Below are 14,348 nucleotides of genomic sequence, written 5' to 3'. Positions count from 1 at the left end.
TAAAGTATTCATGGGATGTTTGAAAGAGAAAAAAATCTAAGAAAAGTGTCTGTTTTTTGTTTTTTGAGATGCAGTTTTGCTCTCTCACCCAGGCTGGAGTGCAGTGGTGCGATCTCGGCTCACTGCAGCCTCTGCCTCCTGGGTTCAGGCGATTCTCATGTCTCAGCCTCCCTAGTAGCTGGGATTACAGGCACCCGCCACCACACCTGGCTAATTTTTTGTATTTAGTGGAGGCAGGGTTTTGCCATGTTTGCCAGGCTGGTCTTGTACTCCTGACCTTAAGTGATCCACCTGCCTCGGCCTCCCAAAATGCTGTGATTATAGGCATGAGCCACCGTGCCTGGCCAAAAAGTGTCATTTTTAATTCAGCTTTTTAGTTTTCTGTTTATCCTATTATGAAAATGTTCATAACAAAATCTTGAAAGAAAATACGTGTATAAAAACCTTTATCACTGAGAAGTGTGTGTATGGGGGTAAGTATGGAATATTTCAGGCTATAGTCTCTCTCTCTCTCTCTCTCTCTCTCTCTCTCTCTCTCTGTGTATGAATATGTAAATGCAAACATTTTAAATGATCCTTTGACTCAGTAATTTCACCTTTAGGAATCTATAGTAATTCTAAATATGAAAAATATATACATAAATGTAAAAATGATCATATTATGCTATAGTAATTGTATTCATTATAAATCATAGTTATAAAGACAAATAAGATTGAAAGTCCTCATAGTACAATGCTCATTGAAAAAAATCATGATGCAAAATTTTACCAATGTTATTACAATTGCCTCCTCATTTTGCTTGTTTATATTTTTGAGCTGTTTAGGCATACTGAAAAATTGAGTGAAAAATACAGAGTTCCCATATGCTTCCTTATACCTCCCTCTTCCCCTGTTATTTACATCTTGCATTAGTGTGGCACATATGCTAAAACTGATAAGCCAACATTGATACATCATTATTAACTAAAGCCTATAATTAACATTAGAGTTCACTCTTTGTGACAAGTGCCTTTATATTTCACCTTATCCCTTTGGATTTTCTTTTCAGGGTTGCAAAACTGCGTGACGAAATTATGGCCTTAAGGAACGAATGTTCTTCTGTGTACAGCAAAGGACGCATACTGACAACAGAACAGACAAAGCTCATGATATCAGGAATCACTCAAAGTTTAAACTCAGGATTTGCACAGACCTTACACCCTAGTCTGACCTCAGGGCTGACCCAGAGTTTAACACCTTCCCTAACCTCTTCTAGTATGACTTCTGGCCTGTCATCAGGGATGACTTCCCGCCTGACTCCATCTGTCACTCCAGCTTATACACCTGGTTTCCCATCAGGATTAGTTCCAAATTTCAGTTCAGGAGTAGAGCCAAATTCATTGCAAACTCTGAAGTTGATGCAGATCCGAAAACCCCTTCTAAAGTCTTCTTTGCTGGATCAAAATTTAACAGAAGAGGAAATCAATATGAAATTTGTTCAGGATCTTTTGAATTGGGTTGATGAGATGCAGGTAAAAAAATGTTTACTTTACCTGAGTGTTTCAGTCTTTATTGTTATCAATTTCTTTTTTAAACTTAGTATTTTACTGTTTGAAGGTACAACTGGACCGCACTGAGTGGGGCTCAGATTTGCCAAGTGTTGAAAGCCATTTAGAAAATCATAAAAATGTTCATAGAGCTATTGAAGAATTTGAATCTAGCCTCAAAGAAGCTAAAATCAGTGAGGTATGTGAATTTAAAATTTGTATATATTTCATTTTAGTTTACTCTTGTTTTGCTTTTTACATGAAGACCCTGTAAATCAATAATAGATACATTAAGTGTGAGTCAGAATTCCTTCAGATTCCTGACTGGAGTGTCTTTTTAATCTCATGTTATAGATTCAAATGACAGCACCTCTTAAACTGACTTATGCAGAAAAGTTGCACAGATTAGAGAGTCAGTATGCAAAACTCTTGGTAAGTTTTTTTTTTAAACCTTCTGTTTCCCTTATCTATATTTGGCAAAAACATGATTCTTATGATGATTTTCCTTACTAAAGAATACATCCAGGAATCAAGAACGGCACCTTGATACACTCCATAATTTTGTAAGTCGTGCGACTAATGAACTTATTTGGTTGAATGAAAAAGAAGAGGAGGAAGTTGCTTATGACTGGAGTGAGAGAAACACCAACATAGCTAGGAAAAAAGATTATCATGCTGTAAGTACACCCTTTGTACTTGCATACTAGGGTTGCATTTTAGGTTTATATATTTTTCTAACACACTTCTTAATTATTTCTTGAAGGAATTAATGAGAGAACTTGATCAAAAGGAAGAAAATATTAAATCAGTTCAGGAGATAGCAGAGCAGCTACTTCTAGAAAATCATCCAGCCCGGTTAACTATTGAGGTAAAGCTGGAAAGTGTAATGCTGTTGGTTGAATATTGATATGATTATTTCCCTTCAGATTATTTTATTGCTGAGAAGTTGAAAATTACAAGCCGTCTAACTTTTATTAAAACCTGGCTCAAAAATGTTTCTGACAAATTGTACTGATTGCCTTCAGTTCTCTGGCTCTAAGTATGTCACCTATCACTTAGAATAAAAGTACCCTTGTCAGCCTCTGTGGCTGAGATGATGTATTGCTGTAAATATGAAGTACCTTCTCTGTATAAGCATTGCCATATTATTTATTTCTGATTGTGTAACATTGCACAAGTGACATAGTATTGCCAAGCCTCATTTTCCTACCAAGAATGGGAGAGATTACCTCTAATCCATAGAGTTGTGATGAGAATAAGAAGGAAATAATCTACTGCTTAGTATAGTTTTTGGTACATTATTTGTTCTCAAAAAAATACCAGCTGTTATGATTCAATTTAATACTTTTATTTATGCTCTGGTTTTGTGAGGTGTATTAGGACAGCATCCTGACAAGGCTTTATAAAGTGCAGTGAACATTTCAAATTCAGAAGTGGAAAATTGAGATGGGATTTATCAGGTTGCCTGTGCAGTTGGGACAATGTTTTAAATTGTATATTAGACAGAGTTAGTGACTTTCTGAATGGAGAATGGGGGGATTATGTAAGAAAGTAGGGATTGTCACACATGGGCAGTCAGATGTGATATTTTGCCAGAGGAAAAAAAATGATGCTTGTCCTGAAAGTTGTCATGCTTCAAACTCACAATTGAGGAAAGGAATCGGATAGATTCACTGAAATCATAATAACTCAAAAGATTAGTACAATTCTAGGCTCATCAGGAAATTTTAGGGATGTTATGTATGATCTTTTATATAAAATACGGTTTTGTGTCTACATGAAATGTCACATATGAATGTTAAAAATGTAGAAGAGTAGGGAATCTTTAGGGAAAGGAGAGTAATGGAGGGCCTGGGATGTGGTTTTGTACACTAATACACTAAAAAGAGTATTTCTTAGGGTGGAGAGATGAAAACTGTTAGGAAATAGTATTATGGGCCAAGAATTTTGATGGGAATGGAACATGTAAATGTCACTCTGATCACTTTTATGTAAAAATTATAATTTAATTAATAAAAAATTTCTTAAGAAGTAAAATGAAACCTTAGTCATCTTTATGATCCCATCAGCCTGTCCTGTGTCTTGTTTGGGTACATGGATAATATTTAGTTAATTATCAATACTGTTTCATATTTTATATGAAAAAAATATATGATACATCTTTTATAGCCAATTTACTGAAAGTAGCTTAATTTGAGGTAGAATATGATCATGATATGTTGCCAGATATTCAATGCTGCATCATACATTCCATTCGGAAGGCCTGCCTAAGTATAGCTCAGCAGGAATGAACTTTTCCAAAAGGAGGGAAAATGACAGGCTTACTTAAAATAGTCATTAAAGCATCTCGAGTGCCCTCTTCTGGAAATCAGTGAATTGCACCTTAAATAGAAAAGAGTGTTTCATGTTTCCTTGAGGAAGGAGGTATCCTTTCTACAATATTGTTTACCCTCATGAAAGATACACTCTCTATTAAATTAGAAGTTCAAGAAACACATTTTTAAAATAAAAATTCCAGAATTACACCAATTTGGGAGTACACACATTTTCTTTTCCACCCTCCCCAAACCTCATCCCAGCAAAAACAAAGAGAAACTGACATAACCATATATTTCTGTGTTAGAAGGTATATTTTATGATCTAGCACCGTAAAAATTCAGAGAAAGGAGAGATGAATGTGCCACGAAAGAAAACATATCGGAGGATTCCACAAAGCAGATGTAAGAGTTGGTGGCAAAGGAGTCAAGTGTTAGTTTTGTAAACAGGAGGGATAGCTTGCATTTATTTTAGTTTTAAGATATTTTTTCCCGTAGCCAGAGATAATTTTTTTCTTATATTTTAATAAGAAATTTCAAGAAGTTTAAAATTGAAAAGAAATCAACTGGAGTGGTTTAAGAATTTATATTTAAACTTTAGGACTGACTTTGTACAAGTGAGAAGTCTTAGATAAGAGGAAAATTTTACTGCCCTGATTTTCTTGGTTTTTTTTGTTTGTTTGTTTTTTGAGGTGGAGTTTCTCTCTTGTTCCCCAGGCTGGAGTGCAATGGCACAATTTTGGCTCACTGTAGCCTTCGCCTCCTGGGTTCAAGCAGTTCTCCTGCCTTGGCCTCCTGAGTAGCTGGGATCACAGGCGCGTGCCACCATACCTGGCTAATTTTTGTATTTTTAGTAGAGATGGGGTTTCACCATGTTGGCCAGGCTGGTCTTGAACTCCTGACCTCAGGTGATCCGCCTGCCTTGGCCTCCCAAAGTGTTGGGACTACAGGCGTGAGCCACCATGCCCAGCCACTGCCCTGATTTCCAAGTCTTATTCTGCCAAAACAATTGGTCATCTGTTTAGATAGTAGAGTTAGCATTTAGAAGCATCGATATCAAAAGGTATGTGTGCCTTATTTCTCCCCAGTCAGTTATGATGGCTCTGTTTTATCTTCAAGGCCTACAGAGCAGCAATGCAGACGCAGTGGAGCTGGATCTTACAGCTCTGCCAGTGTGTGGAGCAGCACATAAAGGAGAACACAGCGTATTTCGAGGTATGTGAGTAGAATCATAACTTCAATAGATGGTATTGTGGTTTTGGCTAACTTGCAGGAATCTTTTTCATAATTTATTGTTAGGATAACAATGTGTTTGTGTGTATATATACACACATATATATACACATATATATACACATACATATACATATATACACATATATACACACACTGTTGTATATATGTATATATATATATGTATATATATGTGTGTGTGTGTGTGTGTGTGTATATATATATATATATATATATATATATATATATATATATATATATAAATGTGAATTGTTTTCTTTGTAGGCCGAAAGAGTTGGTTTTATGTCCTATGAGATAGATTGAAGTATTCTGTTAATGCAGGAATCCTTTAAAAATTCTTAAGATATCATAAAATCTTTATTCTGTTCTACAAATGTGTCTCTTATTTAGGAACTGTTTTCATATAGAGAATCAACCATCTATAACTATTAAACTTCTAAAACCATAGAAGTTTTTAAGTATTCTTGGAATTTCACTCCTACTTAAAAATTGTTTAAATCCTAATTTAAAATGGACCTTCAGCCAAAATAATAGAGAGCCAAAACATCATATAAGCTTTGGACACTTAGTATGTTCATTCATAACTATTCAACTTCAAGGGTTATTCTTTGGTCCAAGGAAGGATGTGACTATTAAGCTATCTTGTGCTTTTATTCTCTTCTCACTTATGAGGGGTACACATAGGACCTTGGTATTGGAGTGTGACAACTGTGTGCTTTGGTGGTATTTAACATACTTTAACTTCCAGGTTTCATCTTTCCTTAGTTTTTCAATGATGCCAAAGAAGCTACTGATTACTTAAGGAATCTAAAAGATGCCATTCAGCGGAAGTACAGCTGTGATAGATCAAGCAGCATTCACAAGCTAGAAGACCTTGTTCAGGAATCAATGGTACTAATACAAAACCTATGCATTTTATAAGTATGCATAAGTGATTAGATTAGTGTTTTGTATGAGCAGAACTTTGTATTTTATTGGCACTCTTGATATTTCCCACTAATTCAATTACACATTTGCACATTCAGTTTTAGTATTCTTTTGGCAACAAATACAACAGAAGTGTTTTTTTTTATGTGATAGCTTTGATATTTTAAGATGGTTTTTAGTGTTGTGTGTGTGTGTGTGCACGTGTGTGTTTAGTCATTCATTTTGCAAATACTTTTTAAGTTCTTAATATATCCTGGGCACTGTTTTAGGTTCTAGAGCTACAGCAGTGAACAAAGCAGACAAGAATCTCTACCTTTGTGGTGCTTACATGCTAGAGAGGGAGTTAGACAATAAACAGAATAAATAAGTAAAATTTGTATAGTATGTTAGGTAGTGTAAATGCCAAAGAAGAAAAAGAAAACCAAACAAACCAAAGAAAGGAAGAGGGATACAAGATGAGGTGGAGGAGGAAAGATTGAAAATTTAGACTAGGTAGTCAGAGAAGACTTTTCTGATGAAGTTTAATTTGTGTAAAGTGCTGAAGGCATGGAGAGTACAAGTCTTTTACTTCTTAAAATTCACTGTATTTATTACTTAGGAAGAGAAAGAAGAACTTCTGCAGTACAAAAGCACTATAGCAAGCCTAATGGGAAAAGCAAAAACAATAATTCAACTGAAGCCAAGGAATTCTGACTGTCCACTCAAAACTTCTATTCCGATCAAAGCTATCTGTGACTACAGACAAATTGAGGTATTTGTAACTCCTAGAAACAGACCAGTTTCTGTCATTATTCATATATTTTGTAAATGAGATCATATTGCTAACTAGTGATCAAGATTTCCCCCCTCATAAAACAAAAAAATCCCAGGATTGAGTATGGAAAACAGTTAACAGTGACCTCATTGAGTTATTCTGCTCTTTATTTAAAACCAGATAACCATTTACAAAGACGATGAATGTGTTTTGGCAAATAACTCTCATCGTGCTAAATGGAAGGTCATTAGTCCTACTGGGAATGAGGCTATGGTCCCATCTGTATGCTTCACCGTTCCTCCACCAAACAAAGAAGCGGTGGACCTTGCCAACAGGTTTGTATATATTAGCTAAAAATGTTGAGCTAGTTTTGGGGGCTCTCTGAAGGCTGAGGAAACAATCAATACTTTGTCAAGGCCCCACAGGATCAAAAGTCTCTAGAACTCATCCGTGGAATATTTCACACAAAAAGAAAAATTGCAGTGTGTTTTCGGAGGGAGTAAAAACATTAATCTGAGTTCTCTTTCATGTATTTCAGAATTGAGCAACAGTATCAGAATGTCCTGACTCTTTGGCATGAGTCTCACATAAACATGAAGAGTGTAGTATCCTGGCATTATCTCATCAATGAAATTGATAGAATTCGAGCTAGCAATGTGGCTTCAGTAAGTATGAATCTGTATGTCAACTCGATATGTCCAAAAATGTGCGTACCTTTTCATATGTGTCGTAGAGTTTGTATTTGCTTTAGAACAGGATGGAGTCCGGCAAATCCATGCTAATATTCATTTATTCAATGAATATTTGTTATATGCCCATAGCATATAAGGCACTTTTTAAGAACTGAGGAAATCTGGAGATCACAAATTTCATTCAGAACTTACTGTGAGATAGGGAGGCAGAATGTAGTTGTTGGATATACGATGATGGGTACAGTTGATTTCATCTGAGTTTCGTAGACTTGTTTTTCTTTGTCGTTAAAACCTAAAATTGTTGGCTGGGCGCGGTGGCTCACACCTGTAATCCCAGGACTTTGGGAGGCCGAGGCGAGTGGATCACCTAAGAGGTCTGGAGTTCGAGACCAGCCTGACCAACGTGGAGAAACCCTGTCTCTACTAAAAATACAAAACTAGCCAGGTGTGGTTGTGCATGCCTGTAATCTTAGCTACTCGGGAGGCTGAGGCAGGAGAATTGCTTGAACCTGGGGGGCAGAGGTTGCAGTGAGCTGAGATCGTGCTCCAGCCTGGGCAATAAGAGTGAAACTCCGTCTCAAAACAAAAAACAAAAAAAACACCTAAAATTGTTAATGAAAAAGACAGTTAATTTCAAATGTTCCTATTTATGATTATTCATTTAGATTGGCATATACCATACGACCAGTTTGAAGTGTATCCCATTCAAATCTATGAGTAATAGAATGAATTACATGGGTCTTTGGTCTTCTTTAGATAAAGACAATGCTACCTGGTGAACATCAGCAAGTTCTAAGTAATCTACAGTCTCGTTTTGAAGATTTTCTGGAAGATAGCCAGGAATCCCAAGTCTTTTCAGGCTCAGATATAACACAACTGGAAAAGGAGGTTAATGTATGTAAGCAGTATTATCAAGAACTTCTTAAATCTGCAGAAAGAGGTAAAGCATGGGGATCCCTGTCTTTTTTCCCCCATAGGTGTTTAGTTCTGGCTATTTTTTGCTCTCAATGGGAATCTCAATCTTAGGTATATTGTATCACTCAGCCTATGATATGTAGACACAATTGCTGGAACGGTAAAAGCATGTTTGAGGTAGGAAGACTCAAGAAGGGATTAATTTGTTTCCAAATGATAAATTAATGAAAGGTGCCAACCAACTGGTTGGACAAACAATGAATTCTTACTTTTCAACGTTTTCACTATTTTGCAATCCTTCAGTTTCAGAAAAGATTCAATTATTTTCCCATTTACCAAACTTGGATTTTATACAAGGATTAAAGCAAAAGGTTTTTGCCTAGTTAACTTTTGTTAAATATAGATTTTATTCTGAACTTTTAAAATTTTAATTAGAGACAATTTTATTAGTAATATTCTATTTTTTAAAAATCTTAAACATTAAATATTATTTACCTAATTTTTACTTTTAAGGATTTTTATTTGATTTTTGTAATTAATTTTTGCAGCGAATATAATTCACATTTTTGTGAACGTAAAATAGCAACGTATTACTTTGGACAGCATTTAATCGGAAATTGGTGCTTCAAATGGCATTTGGGAAATTTTATTAATTCTTCTTAAATTTTAAGATTTATGTTTTAAGATTTATATCCTTAGAATGGGTTTGTGATGAAAACAGGAACCATTTGCTTGACTAGCTGTGTCCCAGTAATATAAAATTGTCGTATTAAAACATAAACAGAAGCTTCTAAGAGATAGAAAACGAGGTATTTTCTAAACATTATATTTATTTTCACAGAGGAGCAAGAGGAATCAGTTTATAATCTCTACATCTCTGAAGTTCGAAACATTAGACTTCGGTTAGAGAACTGTGAAGATCGGCTGATTAGACAGATTCGAACTCCCCTGGAAAGAGATGATTTGCATGAAAGTGTGTTCAGAATCACAGAACAGGAGGTGAGAGCTATAAATATGTTGGGAAAAAAACTAACTCTCTTAATGACCTTACGTATCAACTCTTGTGACTTCTTAATGTTCAGTTTTGCACACTCACACTAGCCAGTCTAGTGTGAGGTGAGGTCTGATTGTGTAATTATTGCTGATTATAAACTAGGATTCAGTCTACCTCTGACTCAGGTAAACATGAGAATATGTACACGCTCACCTTCATTGTGATGAAGGATATAAGGACTTGTAATAAAAGTCATTATACACCTGCTGTGTGCAAAAGTACTAAGTTAGTTGTTGAGGCTAAGGAGATGAACAGTAAGGGAATTATTGATTGTAAAACTTGAATGCTATGGTGTAGTTTCTTTGATAAAAAACAAAGAATATGTAGATTTCTAAGTCATTGGTTCTTAATGTGAAATATGTGTTTTTAAACTAGTTTAAGAAAAACACCTCATCACAGGTGATGGCCTGATACCTTTGTTTGTTCTCTGTTTTATAGAAACTAAAGAAAGAGCTGGAACGACTTAAAGATGATTTGGGGACAATCACAAATAAGTGTGAGGAGTTTTTCAGTCAAGCAGCAGCCTCTTCATCAGTCCCTACCCTACGATCAGAGCTTAATGTGGTCCTTCAGAACATGAACCAAGTCTATTCTATGTCTTCCACTTACATAGATAAGTATGTAACTGCTATCTCAATATATAAATTGCTTCATACCAGTGTCATTTTTATTTACTATTAATTTAAAATTTTATTTTTATTAATATAAATATTAACTTTTATTTTGTCTTAAGAAATACATTATTGGCTGGGCGTGGTGGCTCATGCCGGTAATCCCAGCACTTTGGGAGGCCAAGGCGGGTGAATCACCTGAGGTCAGGAGTTCGGTACCAGCTTGGCCAACATGGTGGAACCCCATCTCTATTAAAAATACAAAAGTTAGCCAGGCATGGTGGTAAGCGTCTGTAGTCCCAGCTACTCGGGAAGCTGAGGCAGGAGAATCACTTGAACCCGGGAGGTGGAGGTTGCAGTGAGCCGAGATCGCGCCACTGCACTCCAGCCTGGGTGACAGAGGAAGACTCCATTTCAAAAAAAAAAAAAAAGAAATACATTATTTTTATGGATTGATGACACTTCTCTATGTTGATAGTGAATGTGCTTCAGAGATGAGCGTGTAATGTATGGTCCTCCCTCATTTTGCATGTAATTTGGGTAGCTCAGCAGTTGTAGCCAATGAATTTTCATCTCATACTTAAAGTTAGAAAGAAACCATCTTATGTTGCAGTCTCTTGCTGAATACCACTTGTGGGGCAGGGGTTGGGTTAGAGCACATACTCTCTATTAAGAAGAAAGCCAGAAAAATGTCAGTTTCATAGTAAATGTATCAGTGTTCCAAGGTGAAGAACATGTTATGTCATGTGTCATAATGGTGCTTCAGGACTACATTATGCAAAAATAAACATTTAACCATAGGTGGCTATTGTTTAATTTCCTTTTTAAGGTTGAAAACTGTTAACTTGGTGTTAAAAAACACTCAAGCTGCAGAAGCCCTCGTAAAACTCTATGAAACTAAACTGTGTGAAGAAGAAGCAGTTATAGCTGACAAGAATAATATTGAGAATCTAATAAGTACTTTAAAGGTATGAGACTCACTTTTGGCTATTTTTAAATATCGTATTCTACAAGTATTTCTCTAGCACTTAGATCTTCAAACATCAAGTGTTAAATATCTTGGATTTTTGAATGGATTTATTCCATTTGTGTCTCTATGATCTCACAGCTTACTCTAAGTATGTTCAGTCATTTTAGTTTGAGGAGAGTTCTTATTTGAAGTTTGAACCCTTTTGACAGTAGCTTTTGATAGTCAATTCATGTTGGCAGCAGGAGGAGTTGAAGCTAAAAATTAAATTATTTGTAATAGATTAACTTGCTGAAAAAGAAGTTAATTTAAGATATCAAGGAGGTAAATAGAGAAGTTAACCTGAGAAAGGAAAAAGACTGGTAGTTCAACTCATCTATGTGTATTTCTTTAGCAAGTGGTGAAACTATTGCAAAGCAATTGTTAAAAGTTATCTCAGTGATTTTTAATGCATGTATTCCTTTTTAACAGTGGGATTAGTAGGCGCTTAAAAGCAGACAATGAAAACGACATATTTTATTAATGGAGGTAGCAGACTTGCTTATGGAATATATTTTATTTTGTTGATATGCAAATTTTATTAGGCTGAACGTTATAAAATTGTCATTAAAAAATCAGAGTACAAATATTGAAAATTTCATAAGGTTTGAGCTAATATAATATTGTGTATATGAAAGATATTCTTTCCTTTATCTTATTTTCTACCTGTCATTTGTAAATAAATTGTAAAATTAGGTAAATAATGTATTTACCCAGTGAGTGGTTAACATTTTTATAACTTTTACCAATTAATGTATTTTAGCAATGGAGATCTGAAGTAGATGAAAAGAGACAGGTATTCCATGCATTAGAGGATGAGTTGCAGAAAGCTAAAGCCATCAGTGATGAAATGTTTAAAACGTATAAAGAACGGGACCTTGATTTTGACTGGCACAAAGAAAAAGCAGATCAATTAGTCGAAAGGTGGCAAAATGTTCATGTGCAGATTGACAACAGGTTAGTATCCTTTTTTGTTCAGTTTTAGCACAGATTTAATGTCTATCTATGGTAAATGAGTAAAATCTAAACATATGAGGCTACTTTTTTACTTCCATAGTTAATTTGTTAATTACAATACCTCTACTTAGCCATATTTCTTTCTTACTTGGAGGACTTTAGTAAGACATTTAACTTCAAAATAAGCATTTTTTCAACTCTGTTACTATTCATGTATTCTAGCATTTATATAGTTAATCTGCTTGCCTTTTCTGAAGGAAAAAACAATGTAGTTCTCTAATTATTACCAACTTATAATATTCAAATAACCATGACTTAGTAAGAGCATGAAGCATGCATGTGATAGGGCTGTGTGTACCTTCTATACTGGACTTAAGAAATGTAAATAAATGGAAATGCCCTGATGTTCATTTTAATTGAAGATACAAGAAAGTCAAAATGCTCAGTTACTGAATTAAAAAAGGTTTTAGGGTTCATCTTAAAATAAATAAATTCGTGTCCTTTCTCATTCATTTTCGTGCTTATATTAATGCAAATAAAATGCTTTTATGATACAGTGCCATTCTCCAAAAGTAAAATTATGTTCAAATATGTGTTATCTCTGTAACAAATATGATACATAGGTTTAATGTGGTGGTTTTTTAAATCATAGAGACAGGTATGTAATCACAGCTCCTGGAAAATACTCTCTGAGACCATGTTGAACCATTCATTGGACTACCTTATCGTTATTTCAAAACTGAACTGCCATTTGATGCAAGCCTTACTATTCAAGACACTGTAATTGATAATAATTATAGTTAAGCTTCCACTTTTCTTGCTTTTTAGGTTTAGCTTGTTGGGCTTGTCCCTAGAATAATCACTGTCACTAAATTGCACAACTCAGGGAGCAGAATGTTTATATTCAACCCAATAAGAAATGCCCTTGGAGGTGTGCCTCAGGGTGCTGCAGCCTTGAGTTCTTTATACATACCCCTCTTGTGCTTAGTTCATTGCGGTCCAATTATTTTGTCTCTCCCATCGCTACATCTTCCACCCTCCTGATGGATATCGCTGGACACCGTGACTATTCGGTTACTATTCTCTTAGGTTACGGGACTTAGAGGGCATTGGCAAATCACTGAAGTACTACAGAGACACTTACCATCCTTTAGATGATTGGATCCAGCAGGTTGAAACTACTCAGAGAAAGATTCAGGAAAATCAGCCTGAAAATAGTAAAACCCTAGCCACACAGTTGAATCAACAGAAGGTATGTAAAAATAATTCCCTCTACTGAGGTTATGTCTGCATTTGGTCAGTCATGCTCCTCATCTTCCTTTCCTATGTTAAATGAAAAAGTCACCAACTCTTTAGAGGAAGGTGGAGAGTATATAAAAAATATTAAAATCTTGCAACCCAAACCTACATACATGACTTATTTTTATTTCTTGGAAGTAATTTTTGAAAGCATGGGTAATCAGAAAGTGGAGAGTGTTGGGATAGTTTTCAAGTTCCTAATGATAATTTATTTAATCATAGGTATAGAAATCTCTTTGACACTTTGCTGGCCTCAACAGTTTTCTGGGTTCCTAAATAAGTAAAAATGGTTAGCAATGGAAAATTAATACCACATTTGACAGAAAGTTGAATGCTTTGAGATTTTTGTTCTATCTTTAGGGGCCAGTCATCTCTAGCTCTGTTTTCTTCAGAAATAGGTGGTGGCCAAGGGCATCAAGTCTGCTTTTGGATAATTCCTAAGGAGTTTAGTAATTTCTGCTTTGAAAACCACATGGGGTGGGTCACTTCTGTGGCTTAATCCGAAAGTTTGTAATTTACCCATAAGGCAAGTTGTGTATTAAGTGCAAAGGGCTAAGGAGCTGTACTGTGAAGTGGTGTAGATATGTCTTAGTTACTGAGCATCTTATGTAGTAGAATAGCTGAATTCCTTGTCATTTTTGTTCTAAACTGTGTATATTTATAGATGCTGGTGTCTGAAATAGAAATGAAACAGAGCAAAATGGACGAGTGTCAAAAATATGCAGAACAGTACTCAGCTACAGTGAAGGTAGGAAGATTCATTAACTATAGTAAAATTTAATATTCAGGTTTGTGATTCTACATGTACTGTTAAAGCCATGCAAGTCATTTCACTCAGTGTTTAAAAGAATCTTCATTTGAACTTTTTTGACACTTATCTAATAATTCTTTGTGAAATTAGTCACATGACAGCCCCCCAGTTCATTCATCTTCTTCTCTCTCACATATGTACACCCCTGCCACTCCCAGCCACCAGAATACATAGCTCTGTAGTTGGTTTCTTATCACTTTTCTTTCTTTCTTTTTTCTTTAACATT

At 35.3% G+C, this 14,348-nt stretch overlaps 1 protein-coding gene across 28 annotated transcripts in view; it reads left to right on the top strand.

Annotated features, from left to right (window-relative positions):
* The window catches only part of DST (dystonin), a 494,942-nt gene that overhangs the window by 311,981 nt on the left and 168,613 nt on the right, over positions 1–14,348 (top strand). For all 28 annotated transcript variants that reach the window (XM_055391863.1, XM_055391862.1, XM_055391852.1 and 25 more), the window contains 17 exons: positions 1,050–1,512; positions 1,598–1,726; positions 1,882–1,959; positions 2,043–2,204; positions 2,291–2,395; positions 4,962–5,057; positions 5,862–5,987; positions 6,622–6,774; positions 6,958–7,112; positions 7,316–7,442; positions 8,226–8,409; positions 9,226–9,383; positions 9,877–10,055; positions 10,879–11,017; positions 11,819–12,012; positions 13,102–13,264; positions 13,976–14,059. In XM_055391863.1, coding sequence (XP_055247838.1) covers positions 1,050–1,512; positions 1,598–1,726; positions 1,882–1,959; positions 2,043–2,204; positions 2,291–2,395; positions 4,962–5,057; positions 5,862–5,987; positions 6,622–6,774; positions 6,958–7,112; positions 7,316–7,442; positions 8,226–8,409; positions 9,226–9,383; positions 9,877–10,055; positions 10,879–11,017; positions 11,819–12,012; positions 13,102–13,264; positions 13,976–14,059 — 2,695 coding nt within the window. The remainder of the gene's footprint in view (positions 1–1,049; positions 1,513–1,597; positions 1,727–1,881; positions 1,960–2,042; positions 2,205–2,290; positions 2,396–4,961; positions 5,058–5,861; positions 5,988–6,621; positions 6,775–6,957; positions 7,113–7,315; positions 7,443–8,225; positions 8,410–9,225; positions 9,384–9,876; positions 10,056–10,878; positions 11,018–11,818; positions 12,013–13,101; positions 13,265–13,975; positions 14,060–14,348) is intronic.

The sequence above is a fragment of the Gorilla gorilla genome, chromosome 5, assembly GCF_029281585.2.
Source record: "Gorilla gorilla gorilla isolate KB3781 chromosome 5, NHGRI_mGorGor1-v2.1_pri, whole genome shotgun sequence".
Classification (NCBI taxonomy): Eukaryota; Metazoa; Chordata; class Mammalia; order Primates; family Hominidae; genus Gorilla; species Gorilla gorilla.
Note: the sequence above shows the minus strand (reverse complement) of the source record. Positions and strands in the feature narration are given on the sequence as shown.